Below are 27,366 nucleotides of genomic sequence, written 5' to 3'. Positions count from 1 at the left end.
ACTAGATGAACTAAAATTACAGAGAGGGAAGAATTGTTCTTCAGGTGAGCTGAAGACTTGGCCCTAGTGGCCTTTGTTGATTTGGGGCACAGGGTGAGGATCAGACATGGCTCAGGCTGATGGTCCTTGTGAAGGGAAGAGAGACCAGCAAAGCTCTAAACAACATGGGGCCTAGTGTGACAAATTGGAAACTTGAGGGGTTTCACACTCAGAGCTGGTTTTCTCCACAAAATATTTGCTGAGTTCTTGGGATTCATAGGATGCTGGGGGAATGGGGCTGAAAGTTTCTAAAGGGCAAATGAAACCTCCCATGGGCTTCTGTTCTTAAAAAAACAAGAAGCCTTTGGCGAATAGGGCCTGCTTCAAGCACATGACTGTTTCCTCTTGGCCTTAAGACTTTTGCCAGACTTTGACGCTTTGTGGCGTGATGAACCTGGAGAGCTGGTTTGAAAACATCTGAAATCTTCCAGAGTTGAGGAAATTGACATCTACCGGGCTCTCCATCAGAACCAGGGGAGGGCTATGCCCAAGGAACAGTGTGAATCAAAGGTCTACAGAGTCTTCCTAAAACTGCAACCCAGCCCGAACCCAGTTCAATTCTTGATTGGATTCATGTGATCAAGCACTCATATCTAAGAAGAAAAGGGACACATTCTTTAGTGGAATATAGCATCAGCAAGAACCTCCACTTTTCTATATGCAACATCTGGCATATAATCAACAATATCTAGACATGCATGGATATAAATGAATATAGGCTGTACAAAAATAAACATTTTTTAGATGCTTTCTCCCATTGTAAAGAGATTCTGATCTAACTGGAAAAGCAATTCTTTAATAAAAGTAGGAAGTTTATGTTAGCTGATAGATAATAGGAATCAGATGCCTATTCTTTTTCACTCATCCTTCAGCACATTTGAAATATGGCTTCTAAAAATTTAAGTCACACCTCTGATAATATTTTATTCTTCTTAACATAATTTGTGCTTTTATAGTTTTTTCTATTCTTCCCATGTCTATGTTTTTAGGTACTTATTAAAAACCAGTAACTTGGTAATTATCCATTGAATCACTAAAAAACTATAAGAACTATAAAAAATGAAGCAGATAGATATTCCATTAAATTTAGCATTCTTGTTAATGGTAACAAAGGGCAGAGTTAGAAAGAAACGGAGAAGAGAATATAGACAGATAACTCAGTGGGAGTCTGATTACAAATTAAGCTTAAACTGGGAAGAAGTAGGAGGAGAGAACCTAGGCTTTTGTGTTGGAGGGCATTAGAATCCTGCTCCATTGCTCCCTAGCGTGACTCTGGTCAAGTGTCTTAAGCTCTCTAAGTCTTAGTTTCCTCAACCTGAATAAGTAGAGGTAATGATGTCTAATTCATAGTGTAATCAAGTTCAAATGAAATAGTGTATGTGAAGTTCTTTGCATGTACTGAGTGATAAATATTATTAGTATTGTTATTATTTATGCCCCATCTATATTCTAAAAGTAAGGAACTAAAAATAATAATAAAAGTAGGGAAATGGACAAGAAAAAAAGTTAAAATGGGTTAAGCTGGAGTGACCAAAAGGAAAGTGGAGAGAAATGGGAATGGAGAGGCAAACAAGGAGGTGAGGTCACATTAGGAAGTTGGGCAGCTTTGCTGGCCATGAGAATGAACTTGGAGTGGAAGGTAGTGTATTTTGAATCAGCAATGTGATCCAACACTGGGACAATTATAAGTGAAGAAAGTCCCAGGACTTTGCCAGCCATGTTTTATGCTGGAGGAATAAGGAGAGGCAGAAAGATAAAAGGAGCAGGAAAAATGCTGAATACTGCTTAGGAAACAAGAATAATGCTGAAAGAGATGGAAAGGATTTGACTCCATTACATTTTCAGAAATGTGTTAATTCATGCACCTCGGTTGTGTGGAGGAAAGTGGTCCCTGATCACATTTTCTGCAGTTCCTCTCAAGACCTTTGCATCAGGCACTGCACGTTCATTCCTTCCAAAGAGGAAGATGCAATGCCTTTAAAAAGTTAAACTGTGCTTATGTTTTTGTAAATAAACACTACATTCATGTGGTTCGAAATGGTAAGAAAGTGTATATAGTGAAAATTCTCCCTCCTATCCATTGTTCCCTAGCTATACAATTTCTTTTCTTGAAGGCAATCAAAGCTACTGTCCTTGTTTCTTGTATGTATTTCCAGAGATATTACTTACATGTATAAATACAAAAGTTTTCCCTTTAGGACACAAATGATGCCATAACATATAAACTGTTCTGGATTGTATTTTTTCTGCTTAAAAATATCCTTTGAGATTAGTCCATAGCAGTATACAAAAAACTTCCCAATTTTTTTTTCCTTTACCAAGCTGCTTAAGATTCTATTTTACGAATTTATTTAAATTCATGTAACCAGTCATTCTCGATGGACACATAGGCTGTTTCCACTCTTTTGGTTCTACAAAGAGTGTCACAGTAATGAATCTTCTGCACACATGATTTTGTACATGTGTACATAGGTATTGAAGATAAATTTCCAGAAGAGAGATTGTTGAATCAAAGGATCTGTGTATTTGTGATTTATAAGTAGATATTATCAAAAGTGCCCTTCTGCTGTGTCAATTTCATCTGCACAGTAATGTATGAGAGCATCTGAATTCCCCAAACTCTAACACAGTGTTTTATATTATTTTTTAATATTTGTCCAATTTATAAGTAAAAAATGGTATATCTGCACAGGGTTTTTTTTGCATTTATTATTTTTTAAAGATTTTATTTATTTATTTGACAGAGAGAGAGAGAGCGAGATCAGGAACACAAGCAAGGGGGAGTGGGAGAGGGAGAGGGAGAAGCAGGCTTCCCGTGGAGCAGGGAGCCCGATGCGGGGTCCATCCCAGGTCCTTGGGATCATGACCTGAGCAGAAGGCAGACACTTAAAGACTGAGCCACCCAGACACCCCTTTTTTTGCATTTCTTATATTATAAATGGAGTTGAGCATATTTATTAATGTTTAAGAACCATTTGTATTTTCTTTCTTTTTTTTTTAAGATTTTATTTATTTATTTGTCAGAGGGAGGGAGAGAGAGGGAGAGCACAAGCCAGGGAAGTGGCAGGCAGAGGGAGAAGCAGGCTCCCTGCTGAGTGAAGAGCCTGATGCCAGACTCCATCCCAGGACTCTGGGATCATGATCTGAGCAGAAGGCAGAAGTTTAACCAACTGAGCCACTCAGGCGTCCCCCATTTGTATTTTCTGTAAACTATTTTATTCTATTGTTAGTATTTTTGGTTTTTTTTCCCCCCAACACTTTAAATATGTCATTCCAGTTTCTTCTTGCTTGCATGGTTTCTGAAGAGAAGTCCAATGTAGTTCTTACCCTTGTTCCTCTACAGGTGAGATTTCCTCCCCTCTCTCTAGCCTTTTTCTAGATTTCTTCTTTGTCTTTGTCTACACTGTAGACATGGAATATGTGTTGAATATGAGATACACTGCAGATTTTTTGGTATTTATCCTACTCAGTATTTTCTGACTTTCCTAGATCTGTGGCTTAGAGTCTGTCATTAATTTTGGAAAATTCTTCAATGTTATCACTTCAAATACTTCTTCTGTTTTTTTTTTTTTTCCTCTCTCTTTCTTCTCCTTCTGGTATTTCCATTATGTGTATGCTACTTCTTTTGTAATTTTCCCACAGTTCTTGGATTTTTCTGTTGCATTTTTTCTTTCTTTTATCTATCTTTGCATTTTAATTTGAGAAATTTCTATTGACATACGTTCCAAGCTCGCTGGTTCTTTCCTTAGCTGTATTCCACCCACTGATGACCCATCAAAGGCATTCTTCATTTCTTTTGCAGTGTTTTAGATTTCTCATATTTCCTTTAGATTCTTTTCTTTAGTCTTCATCTCTCTGCTTACATTACCTATCTGTTCTTGCATGTTATCCACTTTGTCCATTAGAGCCCTTAACTTACTAATCACAGTTATTTCAAATTCCTGGTGTGATAATTCCAAAACCTCTAACTCTTGCTTTGTCTTTTCATACTGTGTTTTTTTTTTAATATGCCACGTAATTTTTTGTTGAAAACTGGATATGATGTATCGGGTAAAAATTACTTAGGGAGACAAGTGTTTAGTGGAGATTTTATGTTTATCTGGTGAGGAGTTAGGCTGTTTTTATTGTTTGCAGTAGTACTGGGCCAGGGGCTAAAATTTCTTCTGGTGTCCCTGTTTTTGTTTCCCTTGTTGTCCTTGGGTTTCCCTAGAGATTTCTTTTTTTTTTTTTAAAGATTTTATTTATTTATTTGAGAGAGAATGAGATAGAGAGAGCATGAGAAGGGGGAGGGTCAGAGGGAGAAGCAGACCCCCTGCCGAGCAGGGAGCCCGATGTGGGACTCGATCCCGGGACTCCAGGATCATGACCTGAGCCGAAGGCAGTCGCTTAACCGACTGAGCCACCCAGGCGCCCTCCCTAGAGATTTCTAAAATAGGGTCTGAGTCTTACAGTTCTTTTAGCTCTAATCCCTCTTATTATACAGGAGCCCTTTGGATGTCCTGGTAAGATGTAGGGGCGGGGCAAGTTTTCTGTAGTCCTATGACTAGGTTTCAGTCTTTTAGAAAGCCTCAGCTGGGTATTTCCTTTTCCCTACAATGAGGTCTGGAGGGGGCTGGAGGTAGATATTTCCCTTCGTCTAGGTTGGTTAGGTGCTGGCAAAATATCTTCCCTTGAGGGCAGGCTTTGTTAAGGAGAACAGAGATCTCTGGGCATATTTCAAAATGGTTATTTTCTCCCTTCCCCTGAAGGAAGAAGGAAGGAGTTTTTTTCAGATCTTCTCAGTGAGAACCTGGTAGAGCTCCTGGAGGTACATCTCAGGAAACTGTAGGGGCCCTTCTAAGACTAGGCCTTTTCTGAATTTTTAACTCTCAAGCTTGTCCAAACTGAGCCCCCAGCAATTAATTCATCAACTACAGTTTAGTGTTCCTACTGATACTGGTTCCAGATGTGGGCTTCTGCTCCAGTAAGGTCTGATTCTCTATCTCTCTCTTCAGTTTTCACAACAGCAGCTTGTCCTGTGACCTGGATTCTTTGAGGGATCTAAGAATAGTTGTTGACTTTAGTTGTCCAACTTTTTCCTTGTTGTGTGGACAGGAATAATGACTTCCAAGCTTTACATGTCAGAATGGAAAACAGAAGTCATATTTTTCTTATTGATTTATAGGAGCTCTTTATATATTATAGAAATGAGTTAGAGAGATGCACATTTTTTCCATTTTGTCATTTATCTTCTGAATTTGTGTTTTCCCTCCATGCAGTTAAACAAATGTTTTGTTTTGTATGTGGTAGAATTTGTCATTATTCCCTTTTAGGCATTTGGGTTCTGTGATACAATTAGTAAGACCTTCACAACTGAGATTATAAAGGAGTTCTTCCATTGTTTCTTTTAGTATTTGTTATGGTTTTTAAAAAAATATTGAAATATTTGCTCCATTTAGGTTTTATCCTCATGTAAAGTATGAGGAATAGATACCACTTATTTTTTTCCCAGTTTTCTATTCAGTTGTTTCAAAACCATTCACTCAGTAGTTCATTCCCCCCCTCTCCCCACCTCCTCTTCATGATTACTTATCATGTATTAAATTATATTATGAGGGCGCCTGGGTGGCTCAGTCATTAAGCGTCTGCCTTCAGCTCAGGTCATGACCCTGGGATCGAGTCCTACATCTGGCTCCTTGCTTAGCGGGGAGTCCAGTTCTCCCTCTCCCTCTGCCCCTGCTTGTGTCCCCTCTCTTGCTGTGTCTCTCTCTGTCAAATAAATAAAATCTTAAAAAAAATTATATTGTGAATTTAGGTCTATTTCTGTGACTTCTATTCTGTGTTATTGCTTATCTCCTTATTCATATGCTAATATGAATAATTCATATGATAACACTACTTTGAGTATTACAGCTTTAAAATATTTAAAAATATTGTATAGCTAGTTACTTTCCTCTTTTTCTTGTCAATTTCAAACATTCTTTTTGTCAACTTTAATTTTCTATATTAACTTTAGCATCAGGGTTAAGTTTTTAGATTAATTTAGGAATGATTATATATTTATGAAATTGAGTTTTTTTTAAATCTAAGAACACTGTATGCCTTTCTATTTGTTCAAGTCTTCTTTTGTGTTCCTAGAGAGCTTTAAATATATTTCTTCATCTAGATCTTGCACATTTTTGTTAATTGTATTCCTAGGAATTTATCTTTCTTCCCCCCACCCCTATTGTAATGAGGGTTTTTATTCCTTCATTATGTGTTTTAACTGGTTGTTCATACATGTATAGAAGCTATTTACTTCTATATATTTATTTTATGGAAACATGCCATTTATAAAAATTTAGAAGTATATGCCTATTATAATAGAAGGCAGTGTGCATAATGGGGGTCTGAAGTCTACGAACTTGCTTCCATCATTTATTGACACTGTAGCAATAGGCATGTTACTTAATCTTTTTTTTTTTTTTAAGAGAGGGAGGGAGAGAGAGAGAGAGTGAGTGAGTGTCAGGGGGAAGGGGAAAGAGAGAATCTTAAGCAGGTTCCACTCTCAGCATGAAGCCTGACTCGGGGTTTGATCTCACAACTCTGAGATCATGACCTGAGCTGAAATCAAGAGTTGGACACTTAACCAACTGAGCCACCCAGGCACCCCTTACTTAATCTTTATAAGTCCGTTTTCCTATGTGTAAAATGGGATAATAATAGTGCTGATTTCATAAGGCAGTTTTGAAAGTTAAAAAGATAAGGCACAAAAGCACTTAGTAGAGTGTCTGGAACATAGCAAAGCAGTCAATAAATGTTGACTACAATAGTTCTGTCCTCTTACCAGAATTCTTTCTTTCTTTTTTTTTTTATTCTTATGTTAATCCCCATACATTACATCATTAGTTTTAGATGAAGTGTTCCATGATTCATTGTTTGTGCATAACACCCAGTGCTCCATGCAGAATGTGCCCTCCTCAATACCCACCACCGGGCTAACCCATCCTCCCACCCCCCTCCCCTCTAGAACCCTCAGTTTGTTTTTCAGAGTCCATCGTCTCTCATGGTTCGTCTACCCCTCCGATTTCCCCTGATTCATTCTTCCCCTCCCGCTACCTTCTTCTTCTTCTTTTTTTTTCTTAACATATATTGCATTATTTGTTTCAGAGGTACAGATCTGAGATTCAACAGTCTTGCACAATTCACAGCGCTTACCAGAGCACATACCCTCCCCAGTGTCTATCACCCAGTCACCCCATCCCTCCCACCCCACCCCCCACTCCAGCAACCCTCAGTTTGTTTCCTGCGATTAAGAATTCCTCATATCAGTGAGATCATATGATACATGTCTTTCTCTGTTTGACTTATTTCACTCAACATAATACCCTCCAGTTCCATCCACGTCGTTGCAAATGGCAAGATCTCATTCCTTTTGATGGCTGCATAATATTCCATTGTATATATATATACCACATCTTCTTTATCCATTCATCTGTTGACGGACGTCTTGGCTCTTTCTACAGTTTGGCTATTGTCTCTTACCAGAATTCTTAACCACTGAAGCTTATATGTAGTCAATGGGGATCAGACTAGGAACAGACTTCAACCTTCCCAAACACTCTTCTCCACTCCACACTCATCACAGTTCCCAAACCAAAGGGCTGTAGAGTGAGGTGAGGAGAATGGGGGAAATGGAGATGGAAGGGTGGAGGCCCAGTTATACCTTTATTGTTGTAGGAAAGGAATTAAAGTATTCCTTAGTGATGTGCATTTGGGGGGGTCCAAAGAAATCAAAGGAGGAGACACATGTTAATGCACAAAGCAGTAGAGGTGGACAGAGCACTTCTGTCCAGTGGTCATCTTAAATTTGTAGGGACTTCATAGCTTACAGGCCATCTTTACATACATGTATCATAAACCCATATTTACAGCAACTCACCCTGGGCCCATGAAGGGGGTATCGGTAAACACAGGGAGTAGATGGTGGTGGTGCGGGGAGGGTTGGAGAAGCCAGTTCCAGATCTGCTGATCCCTATTCTAGTGCTCATTTCTCTTCATACCTCTCTTTATTTACCTCATCATGATTCCTATCTGGGTCTAAGCACTAAACTATCAGCAGAAAAGACAGATGACAAACTGGAAGAAGAGAAAACCAGAGGGATTATAATATTTTAAGAAGAGCGAGCCTGAGAGAGTATTGGGGTTGAAATCAGTAATAGTATTTGCTGAATATTTCATGGGCAGAATTCTAGGGGGAACTACATTAGGACCAGCATAATAAGGGCTACTATGTCTTAAGTGTCTATTGTGTGCTGCCTGTTTTATGTGCATTTTTCCTTTTATTCCTAACAACAATCTTCCAAGGCAGGTGTTATTAAGCCAATTATACCACGTGTCTAGAAAGCAAGGCCTCATTCCTCTTGGAGCTTAACATCTATGTACTAATTGAAGAACACTTGTAAAACATGCATACAGGCGTGGACGTAGGAGCTCATGATCATGGCAGAGCTGGAAGGGAATCTTGAGGAAGTCAGCCAGACAGAGCCAGTGGAGTGAGTTCTGGAGAAAATGGGATGTGATCAATGAAAGAAAGGAGCTAGTGTTTGCACTACTGTAATAGGAAAACAGGACCAAACAGAAGAAGGGAAAGAAACCTGCTGGGCAGGTTCAGGGGGCAAGGAAGCAGCAAAAGCTTCCTGCAGGTTGAGTTAGGGATGCGGATGAACTGTGGATTAAATTCACTGCAGTAGAAAAGAGATGCTTGAGCAGGCAGGCTGCTTCTAACTGGGAAAGTGCGGTATCAGCTTCTTAGCCCTCTCTCCCACTGCTGCATCCTTTTTAAAGTGACAGTCACGAGGCTGCAGGATTCGGAAGCGGAAATGGTCTTTGCTCATTGGCTCACAATCTAAATTCAGACCGAAAGAATGTGGTTGGAGACAGCTGGTGGAAATTGTCCCAGTCCTGTCTTCAGTGGAAATGTCCACGTGCTGCTCATGTCTTCCCTTGTCAGGCGTCTCCCTCTCTCCATCTCTCCCCGTCCGCCTGTCTCTCTTTATCAGGTTTTATAAAAAAGTAACCCACCCGGCACACTGTACCGGAGTGGTCCAGGAACGCCCCTGCTTAACCCAGAGCTGCTGGCTGCCTCCGTGATTAATGCCAGCTACTCAGGTGGTTTATGAGAAGTGACACTTCCTCCCCGGCTTCTTGTATCTGCCACTGAGCAGTTAACGTTAAAGCCCACCGTCGATGTGACTGCTGTAAATACCACGGGGCAGGGCTCTGGTGCTTCATAAACACGTAAGCACGACGCACGGAGTCAGCCCCGCGGACACCCAATGACCTGGGACTGCGGCAAAGGGGTGTGGGAATGGCAAGAAGGGAGGACCACCTCGCCCCTCTCCTTCCTCTTTGCTGGGGCCCAAGCACGCCTTCCACCCTGGGGGCAGGGGAAGGTCGCTTCAGGTCGCCGGCACCTCCTGCGCCCGAGAAATCTGCAAATTCATGACTCCCTGTCGTCTTCGGGCGAAACCCTTCCGTCCTGAATAGGGCCAGCCCCAGTTCTTCACCTCCAGCCTTTAGCTGACTACTGAGGCGGGTCCCCCCCTACCCCTCAAAAGGCTGAGTCCCTTTCCCACCGCAGGGATCCAGTCTCTGCTTCGACTTCGCTTCGCACTCGCCTGTCCTGCAGTCTGGAGCTGTGCTCAAGTCTCGGCAACTTTCACCATTTTGGCCCGAGAGTCGGGCCATTTCGAAGACAATGTGAACAAAGAGGAGCCGGGGAGACAGAGGGACCCGAGGGCGGGCTGCGGGGCGAATGTGTGCGCGCGTGGGTGCTGGGGACCGGGGGCTGTGCGGGCGCCGCGCAGGGGATCCGGGCGCCTGCAGGGTGTCCCGGACACAGAGCGCGCCGCCGCTGGGCTCTCGGGCCGGCCTGGCCCGGCAGGGCCCCTAGAGGCCCGGGTTCGCGGATTTCTTTGTCCCGGCCTGTGGCTGTGCGCGAAGGCAGCCGGCCGCGAGCAGAAAGCCGAGCCTGGGCTCTGGAGCTCGGGCTTCCACTGGCTGCCCCGCGAAGCAGAGCAGGAAGGAGAGGCTGCGCGCCCCAGGGCGCCCCCCACGCGCCTCGCGCCAGCTCTCCCGGCTCTGCGGCGGGTTTCAGACCGTGGTGGGGGGGAGACACTGGCACTCCTCTTTCGCTTTCCCAACAGCGAAACAGGCTGAAACAGCGAGGGGTGGCACAGCTCCCCCTAATTAGCGTGCTTGGGGGAAAGAGGGAGCCCACTGGCGCGCTCTTCTCCACCCCGACTCTCCAAAGATGCGCGCGCTAGTCGAACTCGGGGACAGTGGCGGTTCTCTGGCGCCCCCCCCTGCCGACTGCACCGCGGCGGCCCGGACCCAGGCGGCGGGGCTGGACCTAAACATAGCCCCAACCGATGCCATCAGGAAGCCCGGAACAAAACCGGTGGCCACATCTGCCTCTGTGTTTGCGTGTGTGTGTGTGTGTGTTTCCCTCTCTGTATCTCTCTCTTTCTCTGTATCTCTCTCTCTCTCTCACACACACACACACGCTAGGTTCACATCCATCCGGCTTACCTGAAATACGGTTTGCGCTTCTTTCTGTGTGTGTCTGGCAGAAGAATGAAAGAGAAACTGCCATATCCATTCAAGCTCACTGAATCAAGGCCACTTCCCTCCAACTCTTTCAACCAAGTTTTATTTTACAATGCAATGCAACATTACAGAGTCCATGTGAAAACTAGTTTCCCAATTGTAGTCTGAACCTCCATCAATGTATCGAGCAAGACTTGAGGTTATCAGATTCAATTCTGCAGGACACTCAGGGTTTCTGCCTCCTGCCTCTCTCCAAGCATCTTTCTTTGCAATGCAAGTGTACGTCGGCTGTCCCCTAGGAAGTCTCGCGCTCTGGCACGCAGCGCCGGGCCTGCGGCAGAGCGGCGCGGTTGATGCAGGCGGGCGCTAGGACCGCGGGGAGCCCGGGCGGCCGCGGCGCTACCTTAAACCCAGCCCAATGCCGCTGCCTGCGCCACTCTGCGCGCCGGCGGGGGCTGCGCAGGAGGAGCGCTCCGCCCGGCTACAACGCTCCGCGAGCCGGCGCGGCAACACCTGTTCGCGGCAGCCAGGGCGGCACGCGAGCTCCCGGTCGTGGCTCTCCTTGCTCGCCGCTCGCCACCCGTTCTAAGCCAATGGACATCTGCCGAGCCTCTGGGGAATTCTGGATACTAGCTTTGGACGCCTAAAGTTTTTTTTCTTCTTTTTGTTTTTTTAATTATTATTATTATTTTTGGAGGGGGGGACCAGGAGGGGAGATTTTGTCGCCGCCGCCAACGTGAGATATTTTTTTCCCCTTGAAGGATTCATGCTGATGTCTGCAGAGTCGGTTAGAGTAAAAACAGCGCATGCCTTCCTGGAGTCGGGATCCGTAAATTCTGACGTAGCCCGTGCATCTTAAAAATCCCTATAATAACGCCTAGGCATTTAAGTTGCTATGGTCATTCTGATCTCAAACCAAATGGAGAAACTACGGATTTTTTTTCCTTATTACGGTCGGATGGGATGAAGACCTTCCTGCCTGCTAAGAGCTGGGGATCTATCTATAGAGATACATAGATATGTTTATCAATATGTCAGTGTGTGAGTATAAAGTGGTGGTTTCTTAGACTATCAGTGGTTTGACCTTGAACCTGTGCCAGTGAAACAGCAGATTACTTTTATTTATGCATTTAATGGATTGAAGAAAAGAACCTTTTTTTTTTTTTTTCTTTTCTCTCTCTGCAACTGCAGTAAGGGAGGGGAGTTGGATATACCTCGCCTAATATCTTCTGGGTTGATACCGTCATTATTGTTTATTCTTGTGCTCCAAAAGCCGAGTCCTCTGATGGCTCCCTTAGGTGAAGTTGGGAACTATTTCGGTGTGCAGGATGCGGTACCGTTTGGGAATGTGCCCGTGTTGCCGGTGGACAGTCCGGTATTGTTAAGTGACCACCTGGGTCAGTCCGAAGCAGGGGGGCTTCCCAGGGGACCCGCAGTCACGGACTTGGATCATTTAAAGGGGATTCTCAGGCGGAGGCAGCTATACTGCAGGACTGGATTTCACTTAGAAATCTTCCCCAATGGTACTATCCAGGGAACCAGGAAAGACCACAGCCGATTTGGTAGGTATACCATTAACCCTTTAGTGTCCGGGCGATGACATGTTCGGGTTATAACTACCAAGAAGGTGGTGGCCGGGCGGGGGATGTGGGAAAGGATCTGTCCCTCTGTCTCTGTCTTGCCAGCTAAAAAGAAAAAGAAAAAAAAAAAAAAGAAAGAAAGAAAAAAGAAAAAGCCTCTGGAATTGCAGATCTGCCGCTGGCACTGATGCAAGTCTACATTGAAAGGCAACCCCCCCCCGACTTTTTTTTTTAAAAAGAGGGCATGATTTATAAATATAACAAAAGTCTGTAGTTCTTTTGCATCAGATGCTCGGGAAGATCGGGTTTAGGAAGTTTCTTTTGAATGGACTGATTCCACGAGTTTAAAGCTTTAATCATTAACTACTGAGAACTTGAAAATGCCTTTTGCTGAAAGCAGTGGTTATCATCTTGTACCCCAATGAAGTTTTTGCTCCATCTCTTTTTCTTCTGATAAGTATACTGCTTGAATTGTAAATTAAGCGTATTGTTTATTCCTACCGCGAGGGTCTGAAAACCCCGTAGGCGAAGGTTGCTGACTGATTGTTCTGTTGGGAGAACTAAAGTCATATTTTAGACTCCGAGAGCAGCATAGGCAGAGGCGCTGGGGGAAAATGACGCGAAGGGGCAGAACGCTCATCAGGGACGTTTGTCCTTGCAGCTATCAAGTTATTACCTATGCTCCATATTTCTATAGTGTGCAGCCCTGTGTGGGTTTCCTCGGTGGCTCTCTGGTGTGAGTGTGCGCGCGCGTGCAAAAGCTGGGAGCTAATTTTAAAAGGGCATTCCGAGGATTTCATTTCCCAAGGAGGGTACTTGTGACTCAGCATTGAGGGCTGCAGACCCGAGTGCTGGTGACTCTGCTCATTTTAAAGCCTGCACACACGTGCCTGCGGGGCTACCCTGAGCCCAGCAGCACAGTGTCAGCGAGCACAATACCGATGGAGGGACTCTCGGGTGTTTTCCTTACTTACTAAAAAGAAAGCGCCAGTTGGACAACCAGACTGTTGGAAGGAGTTAACTTCTCAGTGAACCCACCTGACAACACTTAAACTAGGTCGTAAAAAACAAAGTCCTGTGGTGATTTTTCTTCCTCATGCTTTAATGCCAGATGTTGAACACAGCCTAAACTATCTGTTTAGGCTCGTGGGGCTGTAGATGATGCCAGAAGGTGAGGAAGATTCAGGCCTGGGATGGGGATGGTCCCAGATACACGAGGCCCAGGATTTTCTCCCTTTGCTCACGGCCGATCCCAAGCCCCAGGCTGAACCTACTAGTGTAAATTTCTGGCAGTCTCCCCTCCCTGCTCCAAAAAGAAAAAAAAAAAAAAGGAAAAGAAAGAAAAGGCAAAGCTGTAGCTCTCTGCTTTGCAATTATTCAGTTGAAATATAACTGCACCCCCCCGCCCCCCACCGAAATAAACTCAGCTCTGGTTGTTGCAAAGCGAAGACTAAACTTTACTAGAAGTCTGTTCTATCTGGCCGCTTTAAGAGCTGCTACAGTGCCTAGCGTTCAGTGCCCGAACAACAGGCAGTGGGCGGCCGTGGGTGGGAGAGCCGAGTGTGTGCCGGGCCGCAGCGGGCACCCACTGGACGTTTGCACCGCGCAGGCTGATGGCTAGTGGCGTGGGCGGGCGGCCTAGGTGCGCTGGGCGGGGGGAGCCCCAGTCCTCCCGCGCTCCCAGCCGGCAGGTGCCGAGTCTGCAGCCCCGGCCCCCCGGCGTACTCGGCGAACGCCGAGCCAGCTCCGCGCGGTCCTAAACACGCTCCGTTTCCGGCCCCCTTTCTACCCGGCTGGAGTGCGCCCTTCGGTGCTGCAGGAACTCCTTGTGTCCGGGGGCGACGGGCAGGGGCTGACACACTTCTGGTCGTGTTTAGGGAATGAGATTTTTTTTTTTTCCCAAGTTTAGTCCCTTCGCTTTCTCTTTGTGTGTGATCGTGGGTCCAGCGGGGCTGACAGCCGCCGCCCCCGGCAGCGCGGTCGTTTGCGGTGTGGGAACCGCCGGAGGCGCGCACCGCGGCGGGAGAGTTGGTGGCGGGGACGGAGGACTGGCTGGAGGTCGTACCCCCTGCCATCTCGGACCCATCTCCCTCATCTGAAGCACGCAGCCAGGTCTCGGAGAGTCGGTGGCTCCGCTGTGCCCGGGAGGTGGGTCGGGGTCCCCGGCCGACAAGGCCGGAGCCACAGGGGAAGGGGTGGGGTGGGGGGACAAAGGGCCGTGGAGGCGGGCGGAGGGGGCGGTGAGCTATTGTTAACTGCGTTCAGGGAGCAGGGCTGGCGGCCCGCGGGCCTGCGTTTCAGCCCCCAGGCTTGGGCCCCGGCCTCTGGGCCGGGGGGTGGGTGGGGGAGCGCGGCGGGGTACACCGCTGCAAGGCCGGGTCAGCTTCATTGTGTGCATTAGCCGAGCCCTGCCTTTGAGAGAGCACCTCGGAACCCCGGCGCAGCCTGACTGGGCCCCGGCGTGGAGAGATTATAGGATGTTCCAGCTGGGGTTCCTCCACGTCCCTCCCCCCATGAGATTCTTCTTCTTCTTTTTTTAATGCAGTCACCTTTAGGGTAGGACGTTTGCTAAATGCAGTCGAGTTATTAGAAATACAGTAAGTGCCACAGGGGAGAGTGAGGATTCAAGGGTGGAATTGTGGGGACCACGAGGGTGGAGAGAACCCGAGAGGCGAGTTCTGGGGTCAGCGGACAAGGACTGCTGGTACAGCAGCTGAATAGAGATCATAAAACAAAAACTAGACGTCGTCACCCTCTACCCCACCCCCAATCCTAGAGGTTGGAGAAAGGTGTCGCCAAGGAAGTGACATCTCTACTCCTTAGACTCGCTAGGCACTGTTGGCTAGGTTGGTAGGGGCAGTACGGGTGGGAGGGGAATAGAGCCCCGGCCAGGGTTGGGGGGAAGGGTCGCCGAGCAGGCGAGCTCAGGGGTCGGCCGGGAGCTGGCTGCGGGGGAAGGGCGCGCCTGGCGCTCCGCTGTGCCACTCACCCTCTTTTGGATGGAGCTGAGTGGGTGGCTCTGCGCAGTGGGGGTGGGGAAGGAGGGTGAGGCAGGAGGACTATTTAAGTCTTTCATCCGGTTGCAGGGAGAAGCGGCCCCCGGGGTGACAGCAGTGCCGCGGTCTCCCGCTGCTACCGCTGCGGCAGGTCCCAATATTAGCAACCTCTGCAGCAGGCGCGAGTGCCGGGAGCCTCCTACCCTTGCTTTCTCAGCCCCTCCCGGAAGGAGGGCTGGGCTCGTGGGCGCTAGGACCCGGCCCGGAGTGCGAGGGGAGGACCGCGGAGCCAGCGGGCTCCGGGAAGGGGCCGAGGGGCTGCGGCAGCACGCCACACCTGGCGCTCCAGCTAGCTCCCCGCAGCCTCTCCTTCTGCCCTCCTCCCTCCCTTATCAGCAGCCTCCCTCTCCTCATCCCGACTCCCTCCAGGGGACTTTGTCTTCACCCTGTTTCTCTTCCGATTCTCTAGGAAAGAGTAGCTGTAGTGGGGGTAGCTTTACACCTTGATTAAAATAGAAGGTGCATTTCTATGTGCAATGAACCGGCAGAAGAAAACGTGCTGGAAAAATGATTTTTGCCACCCCCAGGCAGCCGCCGGTGACTGCAGCTGCTGGCAAGCTTGGCGGTGACACAGCAGCGGCAGTGCAGGGGACGTGGGGGCGGGGCAGGAGCTGCGGCAGTGACAACTTAGGTGGGACCTTGAGAGAGCCCTTTGTTTTTTCCTTTGGGGGTGGTGGTGTGGAGATAAGGTTGAGCATGGAGAAAAGGAAGGAGGAATTGTATCTCTGGGTAGTAGGCTGGGGGAGAGAGAGGTTTCATTTCATATATATGTGTATATATATATATATTTTTTTTTTTTCTTTCTCTTTAAAGTACTTGCTAGACAGAAAAAAGTGAGCAGAAAATCAATTGAGGAAATGGTATTGCAGAATAATAAAAGAGTGAGCGTTGGTCCTGATCCGCTATTTAACTTGGCACAAGGAAGCCCGAGTGGATTGACCACCTGACTTTGGGGGAAGATGGCGTGCTTCTCCGCAGTCTGCCTTTTGGCCTGGAGTGGTGGCTCTAAAAGGCCGGACTTCATCAGGACCCCAGACAAGCATGACCTGGGGCTTCCTGTTCAATATCTCACTAAGGGAAAGACTTCCTATTTAAGGTGTTATTTTCTGGATTGGTTCAGAATCTTGAAAAATTGGAGTTGTAAACTCCCCTTTAGTCAGTCATTTCCTGAGGAAATGCTGAGATTTCCTCAAGTTGCTACAGACTCGGACTTACTCTGTCCCAGGCTTTGAGATGATTGATTTGGCAGCCCTGGTGTGGGATTCTCTGGGTGAGCAGGGAGCTCTGTAGGGAGGGGGGTTAATCTATTTTCAAAAGCTTCATGTCATGCCTCTCTCCACAGTCTGCATACATTCTTGTCCTCTAAAGAATGCAGCTCTGTTAAGTGTTGGGGGCTTTTAGGCTAGAGGGTTGTTTAGCATGGGCCAGAGTGGAGCCGCTTCTGCCTGTCCTCCCATTTGCCATGGCTGGCCTTGTTATGGCCTTGGAAGGTGAGGCTCAGTGCAGAGGGGCTCTTGGGAGCTGGGCCAGCTTTGGGTTAATGGTCCATTTGAACAGAGCTCTGGGCTGACCAGTAATACCTAGCAAGTCTGGAGCAAGGATTAAGTCTGGTGTGGTCATTTTCCTAAAGTAGTCCCAGGAACTGTCGTGGCCTCTTGTGGACCAGAGATGATCTCAGACCCCATCAGACCCCCTTGGGCCCAGCGAGCACATTCTCAAAGGAACTGTTGGCTGCTGTGAAAGAGAAGAGCCAAATGCCACTAGCCACTGACCCTGTGCTTCCCCTGTCACTCCATCACTACCCATGTCAGTGGCCCTTCTGAACTGAAGATGTCTTGGTTGTGTCTGCCGAAGAGGAGAGACAGCCCACCATGGCACGCACGTGAGGGTCACAGTTTTAACATCAGGCACAAGTCCACCATTCTCTCCCTCCCTGTCTTCCGGTCTTCTTTCTTCTCTTCCTTGCCCTTCCTTCTTTCCCTTCCTCTCCTGTTGCTCATTAAACATTGAAATGTTTCTACACAGAAGACTTCTCCTGTGTTGCTATGGATGCATCAGCCCTCTGTACTGCACACTCATGCAAACAGATAACGTGGGGAGTGGGCCGTACCCGAATGAGTATGGTTGAAAGCACTTGGCTTGGCTCAGGCCCAGAGAGAGGTTCGTTGACTTGGTGGAGGTTATGGAGTTTCTTGTGGACAAGATGGTACCAGGAATGTTAAGGATTCCAATCTGGGCGTTGGGGATCTTGTTGCCAGGCTGCCAGGTCTTTCTGACCTTACAACATTGGTGTTCTCTCTGTGTGTAGGGGGAATGCTGTGACTCACACGATCAAGTGTTCTGCTTGCCCTTGGATCACTGAGGTGACCTCATAAAAGGCTGGGCTGTTCTTTTGAGGTCCCTGTTTTTCAAGGAGCTATAGAGATATGGACGGTGGTGTGAGATGATGAAATCTTTTCCACCTGGGGTACTACATAGGTAGTTCCTTTTCACAGGGAGAGCCCCTCAGAAACTTGTCTCACTTTCAGGAGGCCCCCTCTGACTCCCCTTCCCAAGCCTGAGTGGCCATACCCTAAGCATCTCCTTCTCACTGCCTTTACCACATTGTTATATTTATCTATTTGTCTTTCCTTCCACTACATGGTAAGCTCTTTGAGGATATAGGGCTTAGGCTATATTTTATTCATCTTTGTATATTTAACAAATGGCATGTTTCTTGGCTTATAATGGTCGCTCAATAATAGTTTGTTGATCAAATAGGTCAGTGCATATGAATTAACAGCTATCTTGTTGATGCCAGAGAAAGAAACAAGATAGGTATCTTAATACTTTCATTTCTAAAGTATATAATAATAATTTCAGTACTTAAGTCTTTTAATAGACATTAACTCTGTGCACATAAACAATTTGGGTAAATGTCTACATACATAGGAGATGCCCATCTTCCCAAATTTGGCATGATGAGAGAGCACAGTCCCAGGAAGTTACCTGCTCTTCATTTTCTCTGCTACTTCTAGTCCTGCTCACTGGGTCTGTGGAGTCTGATCTAGGTAACATCTTCTTGTCACTAGTAAGGGTATGACTATATAAAAATGGTACAGAAATCACGGACACATGTAAAAAAGGTAAAAACAGTGATAAGATGTACATAATCAATAAGGATTTAGGCTTTGATGTCTGATTGCTTGGGGGCAAGTTACTTAACATTTTAAAACCTCAATGTCCCCATTTGTGAGCTGGAGATGAGCATATTGTAATGCTGAGAGTTGTTCTGAGGATTGAGTGAAAGAAGGCCTCTCGTTTGGCACAGACTAAATGCTCAAGTGTTCAAGCTATTACGATTGTCATTGTTGTGGTTTATTGGTAGTCTTGCTGTTCTAAAGACAAGCTAGTCAGATGGTTTTGTAAGATCGCACACACCCTGTTGTTTTGGGGCCTGGTGGGTGATGATGATGATGAATATTCATGATTAGTTCTGCCTCCCCACTAGGGAAAAACCAAGAGGTCATCAAAGACCCTGTTGGAAGTTGCAAGTGTCTTTTAGTTTTGTGATTAAACTCTTCCTCCTTGACATGGGATATTAAAGTGGTCAGACCTCAACAGGGGCAAAATGTGTCCTGTCATTCATTTTATAAGGGCAATTGGACATTGATGAATTCCTTACACTAATTTCAGGATCACTACGACCTATATTATGGTGTGTTTTCAGGTAGCTAACAAGAGGTTCATATGCATATGGCTCCTAATGGTAATAAAATGCCACAATGTAAGTTATTTTTTAACCAGAAGAATTGGAAATAGTACAATGAAATGAAATAATTGCATCAATAAGGGAAGGCCTCTCATGCGAAATGAATCTCATGGAGGTATTTCCTTATTTATCTTTCCATTTGCTTTGTGAGGTAGGGAAGGCTAGTAATAAACTAGCTGCTTTTAGATGCATCTTCCGATACAGAGTAGCAGATTATCAGATCCAAAATGCAATTTGTAATTTCCCTTTCTATTTTTTCCATACACTATTTCCCATTTTATGAATATAGTTTCGCATATCCAGATAGATATTCTATAAAATGTAAACACAAGATATTTGTTACATTTTGTGCTTATCAAAGAATTAAGAATACCCCTTTATAAGAAATTTCTCTTCTTTTTTTACATTGCCTTGAAACCCTTTGCTTCCTCAGATTTATGTAGTGCATGTCTTCTTTCGATTGCCACACAGTCTACTTTGTGAGAGTTGCAAAATTAATTGTTTAAAAATCCATGTAAGTGCTTTTTTATTAGTCACACGAGACTACCTATAGCATACTGTTATCCTTAGTTTTTTCCTAAACTCTTAAATATAAGTGAATTTTTCAATATTTAAAGATACTTTTAAAACAAGAACTTGGTATTTGGTAAGTGTTAACTCAAGGTCTACACAAAGTGTAGCACTTTATAACAAACTTGAGCAAATGGCTAAGCACAAGTAATACTAGCATTGTCCCAAATATACAGGTGGGTAATCATCTTAAAACGACAATATGGTTGGGGAAATTAAAGCTGCTGTTGTATGGCCATAAAATTCTGGATTTATACCCAGCTTAGGTGTTATTATTCTTAGTGAGGTAAGCAAGGGGAAAGAGGGGGAAAAAAGATCATTATGTTAGTTTGATTTTGGGATATAGTCTTCCATGCCTATTTTAAATCAAGAGCATTTTTCATATCAGTATTCCCACCGCCACCTCCAGAATATTACATTATCTTAATTGCTTAACTAGCTCTTTGAGGCTTAGATAAATACAGCAAAAATCAATACTTTGTGTAGCAGAAATATTCGGGATATGTGTAGGCTATTTTAATTTTCCAGATGGAGCTCAATAAAGTTATACCATAACTTTATCTTGCTTTATTTTTCCATATAAACCAATCAGGTCTTTGGTTAGCACCTGGTACTCTTGTTTTAAGGGACAGAAGACCATTCCTTGAATAGAATGTTTTCCAATATACGCCCATACACAAATACTTGATTTCATATTTACAAAGTGGGAGTAAGTTGTTTTTCTCTTAAATTATACTCTTGTAAGGTTGATTAGGGGATGTATTTTGGCTTATCTGTCATATCACTTCTTAGTGTATCTGTAAATAGTAGCTTTTTCATTTTTAAAATGTTTTGTTCTATGTTGTGTTGGTAAGTATTTTTGTATCATTATTATAAGATAGAGTTTAGCTGAAAAATTAGTTCTTTTAGGAAGTGGTTTTAAGAGAAGAAACTTCTTTAATGAGTGTGAGCTTATCCAAGTTGGGAACTGGACTCAGTGTCCTCCCAAAAAGTCCTAGGGATGCTGAGACTTAGGAATTGCTCTGTGCTCTGACCTCTCTTTTGCCCTCTGCCATCTGTCTCATAGGCATTCTGGAATTTATCAGTATAGCAGTGGGCCTGGTCAGCATTCGAGGCGTGGACAGTGGACTCTACCTCGGGATGAATGAGAAGGGGGAGCTGTATGGATCAGTAAGTACTGGGAGAGACTTTGCCAATCTTTATGCTTCATGTTTGATTTGAACTGCATTTTATCTAGATTATAAATATCTAGATGAAACAGTCTGTTTGGAGAGAGTGTAAGTTCTTGCTTTTTGAGAAAAACCATTTTGTTTTTATTTATAGATATCAGCCCTGGATCTTCACTAGACCAAAGTTTCTAAGAAAATGCTTTATTTATATGCCAAACCATTTTCATTATCAAGTAAATAAAAAATTCACAAGTGTGAAAAATTCCATATTCTTGTATTGAATGGAAGTTATTTTTGAAATGAATTGAAATTATCTTCTCCTAAGCTTTGCAAAGCAATGTAATTAAAACTAGAAATAGACAACTGTGCAGTGAGTATAAACCTCTTTCTTTGAGCTACATAAGACTTTCATTATGTAGAGAGAAGAGGGAGATGGAAATTATTGTCAGACATTCTTGTATGTGAACAAGAATATAAAAATATTATAATTATTTGCAAGTATTATGAGTTTTTTGTTTTTGTTTTTTCCTGTCTCACTTCCCATCTCTACTGGGTTGTAAGTTTCTTGAAGGAGGCAGTGAAGAAGTGTTTATTATAGCCTGGCAGGTGCCAGGTGCTTTTCCGTGTGCTCAGGGACAGCAGTGAATGAGACAAAGTCCCCGCTTCTGCTTTGAGAGAAGGGGACTGACTTTACATCTTTGCTATCTCTTTACTTGTGCTAGCAGAGTTTCTAAAATATAGTGCATGCTACACAGTAGGAACTTGATACATTTTTGCTAAATGTATGCGTGTGGATCATAGATTACTAGTTAGTATATACTAATTTGAGTTTTCAACAAAAGGCTTATAGTGAAATCAACCTTTGGTTTTTCCTTGCCATTATTGGTGGCCAAATGAGAATTTAATCCATGTTATCTACATAGGAAAACATTGATTAGAATCTATAATTGAGTTGAAAATTAAAAGAAAAGTTGAAAATTAAAAGAAACTCAGAATGGGAAACTGAAATGAAGGGGATTTTCATATATAATTAGGAGAAACATTTTCTAGGTCTACGCCTTTCTTATCCACATATTAGTAAATATGTATAATGTGTAAACACACACACATATGCAAGGGTTGGAATGGTATCAAACTTTTACTCAAACACTCCAGATGACAAGAAGTGGCCTGTGTAATTTGAATATAGCACACACCATTTTTAATGGTGCAAGACTGGTTTTTCTGCCTTGGTAAAATTTGAATCTAGATTGGTTGATTTTGTTAGATATTTAAGTCTTTTTTAAAAAAGTGCTTCCTTGAGAGAATAGATTATTTTAAAATACGTTTTTAAGCATAGGATTGGGTTTAGCTTTTTAAACACAGTTTGTGGTTTAGATAAAGTTATTTACTGCCTAAATTATCTTTGTCAGCACTTTTAAGTGCAAAGATAGAAGGTATAAGGAAGCTTTCCATATTATTATTATTATTATTATTATTATAGAGGGAGAGAGGGAGGAGGGAGAGGGGGAGCTCTTAAACAGGCTCCATACCCAGCACGGAGCCCAGCCTCACGACCCTGAGATCATGACCTGAGTCAAAATCCAGAGTCAGATGCTTAGCCGACTGAACCACCCAGGTGCCCCAGCTTTCACACTTTTAAAACATAAAATGATGTTCTCCTTTTGTCACCCCTCAATTTTTTTCACTCTTAGGTATATAGAGATTTAATTTATGGATTAAATTAAGTTGGTCACAGTTGAACTTGATAAACTGCTTCTTGTGTGTAGGGCACAATCCAACTTTTAGTGGGTGGAAGGTTCCATCGTTTATCATCATGGTCTCAAGACTTCTTTGATCACATACCACCACCAAAACAATTTTTTTGACTATGAATCTCAACAGTGTATATTAAATTACTTAAAGATTCAATACATAAAATATAGTTCATAGAGATTATTTTATTTTATAAAACTTGTATTAAGGTAAACATTTTAAAAGGTTGTGACAAATGAGTAAACACAAATAGAGGCCATTTTTGTTCCCCGTTCCATGGACCACCTTGCATGCTCCTGCAGAGTACCCTCCCCCGGAGAGAGATGACCAGTCTTTCGGATGAAATCACCAGCATGACAGCCTCCTGCAGTTTCTTGGTTGACAAGGAGAGTGGTGGCCTCTATGTTTGCTGTCCAGCTGAGCCTCATCTCCCTGTCTGGACTCTTGCGGTGGCTTCTTGCTCATCTCTCCTCTCCTCTGGCTGCTTCCCTGCCTTTGTGTGCCCCCATCTGCAGCACAGGCTGAGAACAGAGTGTGGGCTCTAGAAGGTACCCCGAATGTAGACCCAATGAATATCAATGACAGTCCTGCCTGAAATTGTGGCCAGATGGCAGAAAGTTGGAGAACCCCATCTTGGCATGTTTTCTGGGAAGCCCAACTGCCTCGTGTAGGGCTTTTTGAGCACACAGAGTGTGTGGCTGGGAGGACGCCTCCCACCTCCACTGCAGTGTGGCCGCAAAGCCACAGGGCTCACTGACAATGCCACCAGGGAACCCCAGCTAGGCAAAGGGGCGAGTCCGAGAAAAGGCCTCCATTTCCTCCCGTGCTTGAAAATGCACAGTTTCTCACGTAAAGAGTGTCTTCAGGCTTGGAAACTGCCTGGATGAAAGTATAATAAGGAGTGCTTTTCCAAATTGTGATTTCCTTTGTGGAAGAGTATCTCCCGTGGCTTCTCTGCATCCGGCTTCTCCCCTCTCCAGTCCATTCTCCACACTGACGGGAGAATCACCTTTCAAATCTCACATATGAGTGTCACTTCTCAGTGTGGATCCCTTCAAATCTTGCCTTTGAAGGCGAACGCCCGCGTGCATTAGCCTAGCGTTCAGGCCTTTTCACCAACCACTTTGCCTGCATCTGCACGTGGTAGGTGCTCAATAAACACTTGCTGGATTGAAATGAACTAAGCATTGTGATTTATTTCGATGTTTCATGAAACACATGGGTGTGGACCTCATCGGGTCTGCTTGTGTGGTCAGGGGTACTGAGAACTCCGCTGGAAGGGAGAATCCGCCTCTTCATTCCCATGCTGAGTTGGACAATGGTATGCCGTCCCTGGTGTGTCCAACCCAAGGCGGCTGGGGCTGGGGCTGGAAAGAGAGAGTGTAGTGGCGAAAGCATGGCAAGAGGAGTCAGGAGACTTGCGCTCTCATTCTGTGTCTGCCTCTAGTGAGGTGCTGGGCCCTCGTTCTCCTCCTCTATGAGATGAATAGCTTGAGTTCGATGTCTGGAGTGTCTTTTCCTAGTCTGGATCTCAAGAATTTATGCTTTGGATTTTTTAGGCTACTCCTGAGTCTTGTCTGCCTCATGCATGATGTTCTCTACGTACACAAAGTGCTTATGCATCGAGATCTTTTTGCCTCTAATGTACAGAGCTGGGAAGAAAGCTTTCTGGATAGCCAGATGGTCTTCCTTTTGGATGTACCTAAGGCAGGAGAGGGGAATGGAGATGAGATCTGTGCTCCTCTGTGGCTAGGAATCACATTTTCCATCGGGTTTATGGTTATCATATCTGGTGTGGCAGTGGACATGAGGAGTGACAAAAACATTACATTTTCATTGTGATGAGACTGGGAGAAGGAAAGAAAAGAAACAGGCAATGATTCTATTATTAAATACAGTTGACCCTTGATCAACACGTATTTGGACTGCGTGAGTCCACTTCCAGGCAGCGGTTTTCTCTTTTCAATAAATATAGTACAATACTATAAATGTATTTTCTCTTCCTTGTGATTTTCTTAACATTGTCTTTTTTCTAACTAACTTTATTGTTAAGGCTATAGTATGTAACCCATATAATGTACAAAATATATGTTAATTGGGGCACCTGGGTGGCTCAGTTGTTAAGCGTCTGCCTTAGGCTCAGGTCATGATCCCGGGGTCCTGGGATCGAGCCCCGCATCAGGCTCCCTGCTCAGCGGAGAGTCTGCTTCTCCCTCTCCCACTCCCCCTGCTTGTGTTCCCTCTCTCACTGTGTCTCTCTCTGTCAAATAAATAAATAAAATCTTAAAAAAAAAAAAAGGCATCTGTGCTGAGCAAGGCGAGGCCCCTAGGGGCAAGCTGCCTACCTTTAAAACAAAAACAAAAACAAACAAACAAAAAACCAAAATATGCGTTAATTGTTTCTATTATTGGTAAGACTTCCAGGCAATAGTAGGCTATTAGTAGTTCAGTTTGGGGGGATTCAAAAGTTATATGCGGATTTTTGACTGGGCCGGAGGTGAGTGCCCCTAACCCCTGCGTTGCTCAAGGGTCAACTGTACACTAAAAATTGTAGCTTAAAGAATTTTTACCTATATGAAGTTGGGTAAAGCTCAGTACACTAAAGCGGGGAAGTTTCTAAACATTGGGGAAACCTTGAAAAGACTTACCTTATTATGAAAGAAGGTAAATAGGAGATCTGGGGAAATAGCAGATTTCCCTCAAAAAGTAAAGCAAAATATAGCAAATATTAATTTAAAATGTATTTTGGGATAAATTTTCTCTTTTCATCTGTGTAATTCTTTGGTTTCCAAGTTTATGTTAGGAATGTATCTAAAAAGCCAGAGGTGAAAGGGGTCATAGTTCTTCAGAAAAATGCATGGAATTCTGGTACCCTATTAGAATGTGGCAATAGGAAAAACGCGATCGCTAGTGTGTATCATGGTATGATTTAAAGACAACCTGAAAGATTCTGGCTCTGGGGTGGGGTTCGATTCTCGAATTCATGTGTTAATTCACCCAGGCATCAATTCCTTGGTTTGCTCCTTCATTCGTAAACATTCATACCCACTATGTGCCCAGCACTGTGCTGAGTGCATAACCGTGCAAGAAAGATCCCCAAATCTAGTAGCAGGCGTGTATTTATAAGTAATTCAGTGCAGAGTGCGGTGTGCTGTATCAGAGAAACACACAAACATCTTGGGGGTCCAAAAGAGTGTTTAAATAACTGCTTGAGGAAATTGGGTGGTAACATTTACACTGGATCTTGAGGGAGGAATAGGAGTCTCAGAAAAGGCAGGGCAGACAAGTTAGGGCACATGAGCTTTCAAATGTAAAGATTAGAGTATCCTGCCTGAGTCAGAGAGAGGGTGTTAGATCATGCACGTGTGCGCTTGCGTGCACACACAGACACACACACAGAGGATTATAGTTTATTAGAGTATTTGTTTACATTTGTCACTTTTGTTCTTATCAAGGAGACTAGAAGTAAGGCTTGGATAGTTACTTTTAGAGTCAATCTAATTTATCTGAATGTTATCAAGCTACTTTATTTTTTCAAAATTTTATTTATTTGTCAGAGAGAGAGAGCACACAAGCAGAGGGAAGGGGCAGAGGGAGAAGCAGGTTCCCCACCAAGCAGGGAACCCGATGCGGGGGCTCGATCCCAGGACCCTGGGATCATGACCTGAGCCGAAGCAGATGCTTAACCGACTGAGCCACCCAGGTGTCCCTGTTACCAAGATACTTTAAAGCATCAAGAGTAATTGACTGTAATAAATATCTCTTTTAAAAAGAATGCCATGAAAAAAATTAATCTCCTTTAAGAAGCTTGCATTTAATGAAAGATATTTCACCTTTTCATTAAAAAGGGTAGCACAATCATTAAAATTGTAATGATACAGGAAAGTAGAGCATAGAATCTGTAAAAGTGATACAAAAGGATGATGTACAGATTTTGGGTTTGTATCCCTTTTATAGCACTTACTTTTTTCTGTCCAGAATTTTAATTCCTGTTGGTCTTTTCCACTAGATTAAATTTCTAGGAGTCAGATTCTCTGTCTTTATAATCTTTCTGTTTTTTAAAGGCCCAGCAGTACACGTTCGGTGCAGTTGGCATATGGTCAGTGTTTGATGAACCAGCTATTCAGCCTGTCACGACCCACATAGATGCAGAGCCTCACTGAATTTGGGCACCGTGGTCGATAGCACTACCTAGTATGTGGTTGTCCTCTTACAGGGTCCTCTTCTTCCTCATTTAAAGACCCAGACTTTGTAGATGGCAGAGTGACTCATGCCTAGTTCTTGCAGCCCTCAGATCAGTGCTTTGGAACCTGACCATAATCCTGATGGCGATGCTTATAAAACATGTATTTCCTAGTAGATTTGGTTGTTATGTTTCCAGAGACACAACTGGGCCCTGGTTTATATGAATCCATGTAATAACTAGGTGTGATGGATTTTTGACTGTGTTTCCTATGCACATAAACTTAAAAAAAAATACATTGGTCAGGGCAGTTGTCTCTACTGGGTTAAAGGTATGTGAGTCAAAGAATTTCCCTTGCAAGGTGTCTCCATGGTGTGGGATAGAGGGGAGAGAGACCCTGTAGATCTACCTGTCCCAGAGTGAAGGAATATATCAATCTCTCTCTTTTCTTAAAAAGATTTTATTTATTTATTTGAGAGAGCGAGAGCGAGTGAGAGCACAAGCAAGGGGAACGGCAGTGGGAGAGGAAGAAGCAGACTCCCCGCTGAGCAAGGAGCCTGATGTGGGGCTCGATCCCAGGACCGTGAGATCACGACCTGAGCAGAAGGTAGACGCTTAACCAACTGAGCCACCCAGGTGCCCCTATAAATCTCTTTAAGAGGAAAAAATAAAATCTCTCAGATCCTTAGAAACC

The 27,366-nt window shown here is 44.3% G+C and overlaps 1 protein-coding gene across 1 annotated transcript in view; it reads left to right on the top strand.

Moving 5' to 3' along the window:
* The first annotated feature begins 11,116 nt into the window (after nucleotides 1-11,116).
* FGF9 (fibroblast growth factor 9) overlaps nucleotides 11,117-27,366 on the top strand; it is a 31,235-nt gene continuing 14,985 nt past the window's right edge. Inside the window, exons 1-2 of the mRNA XM_021678227.1 lie at nucleotides 11,117-12,170; nucleotides 20,632-20,735. Coding sequence (XP_021533902.1) covers nucleotides 11,894-12,170; nucleotides 20,632-20,735 — 381 coding nt within the window. The 5' untranslated portion in view covers nucleotides 11,117-11,893. The remainder of the gene's footprint in view (nucleotides 12,171-20,631; nucleotides 20,736-27,366) is intronic.

The sequence above is a fragment of the Neomonachus schauinslandi genome, chromosome 3, assembly GCF_002201575.2.
Source record: "Neomonachus schauinslandi chromosome 3, ASM220157v2, whole genome shotgun sequence".
NCBI lineage: Eukaryota > Metazoa > Chordata > Mammalia > Carnivora > Phocidae > Neomonachus > Neomonachus schauinslandi.
This window is presented reverse-complemented; position numbering and strand designations above follow the sequence as displayed.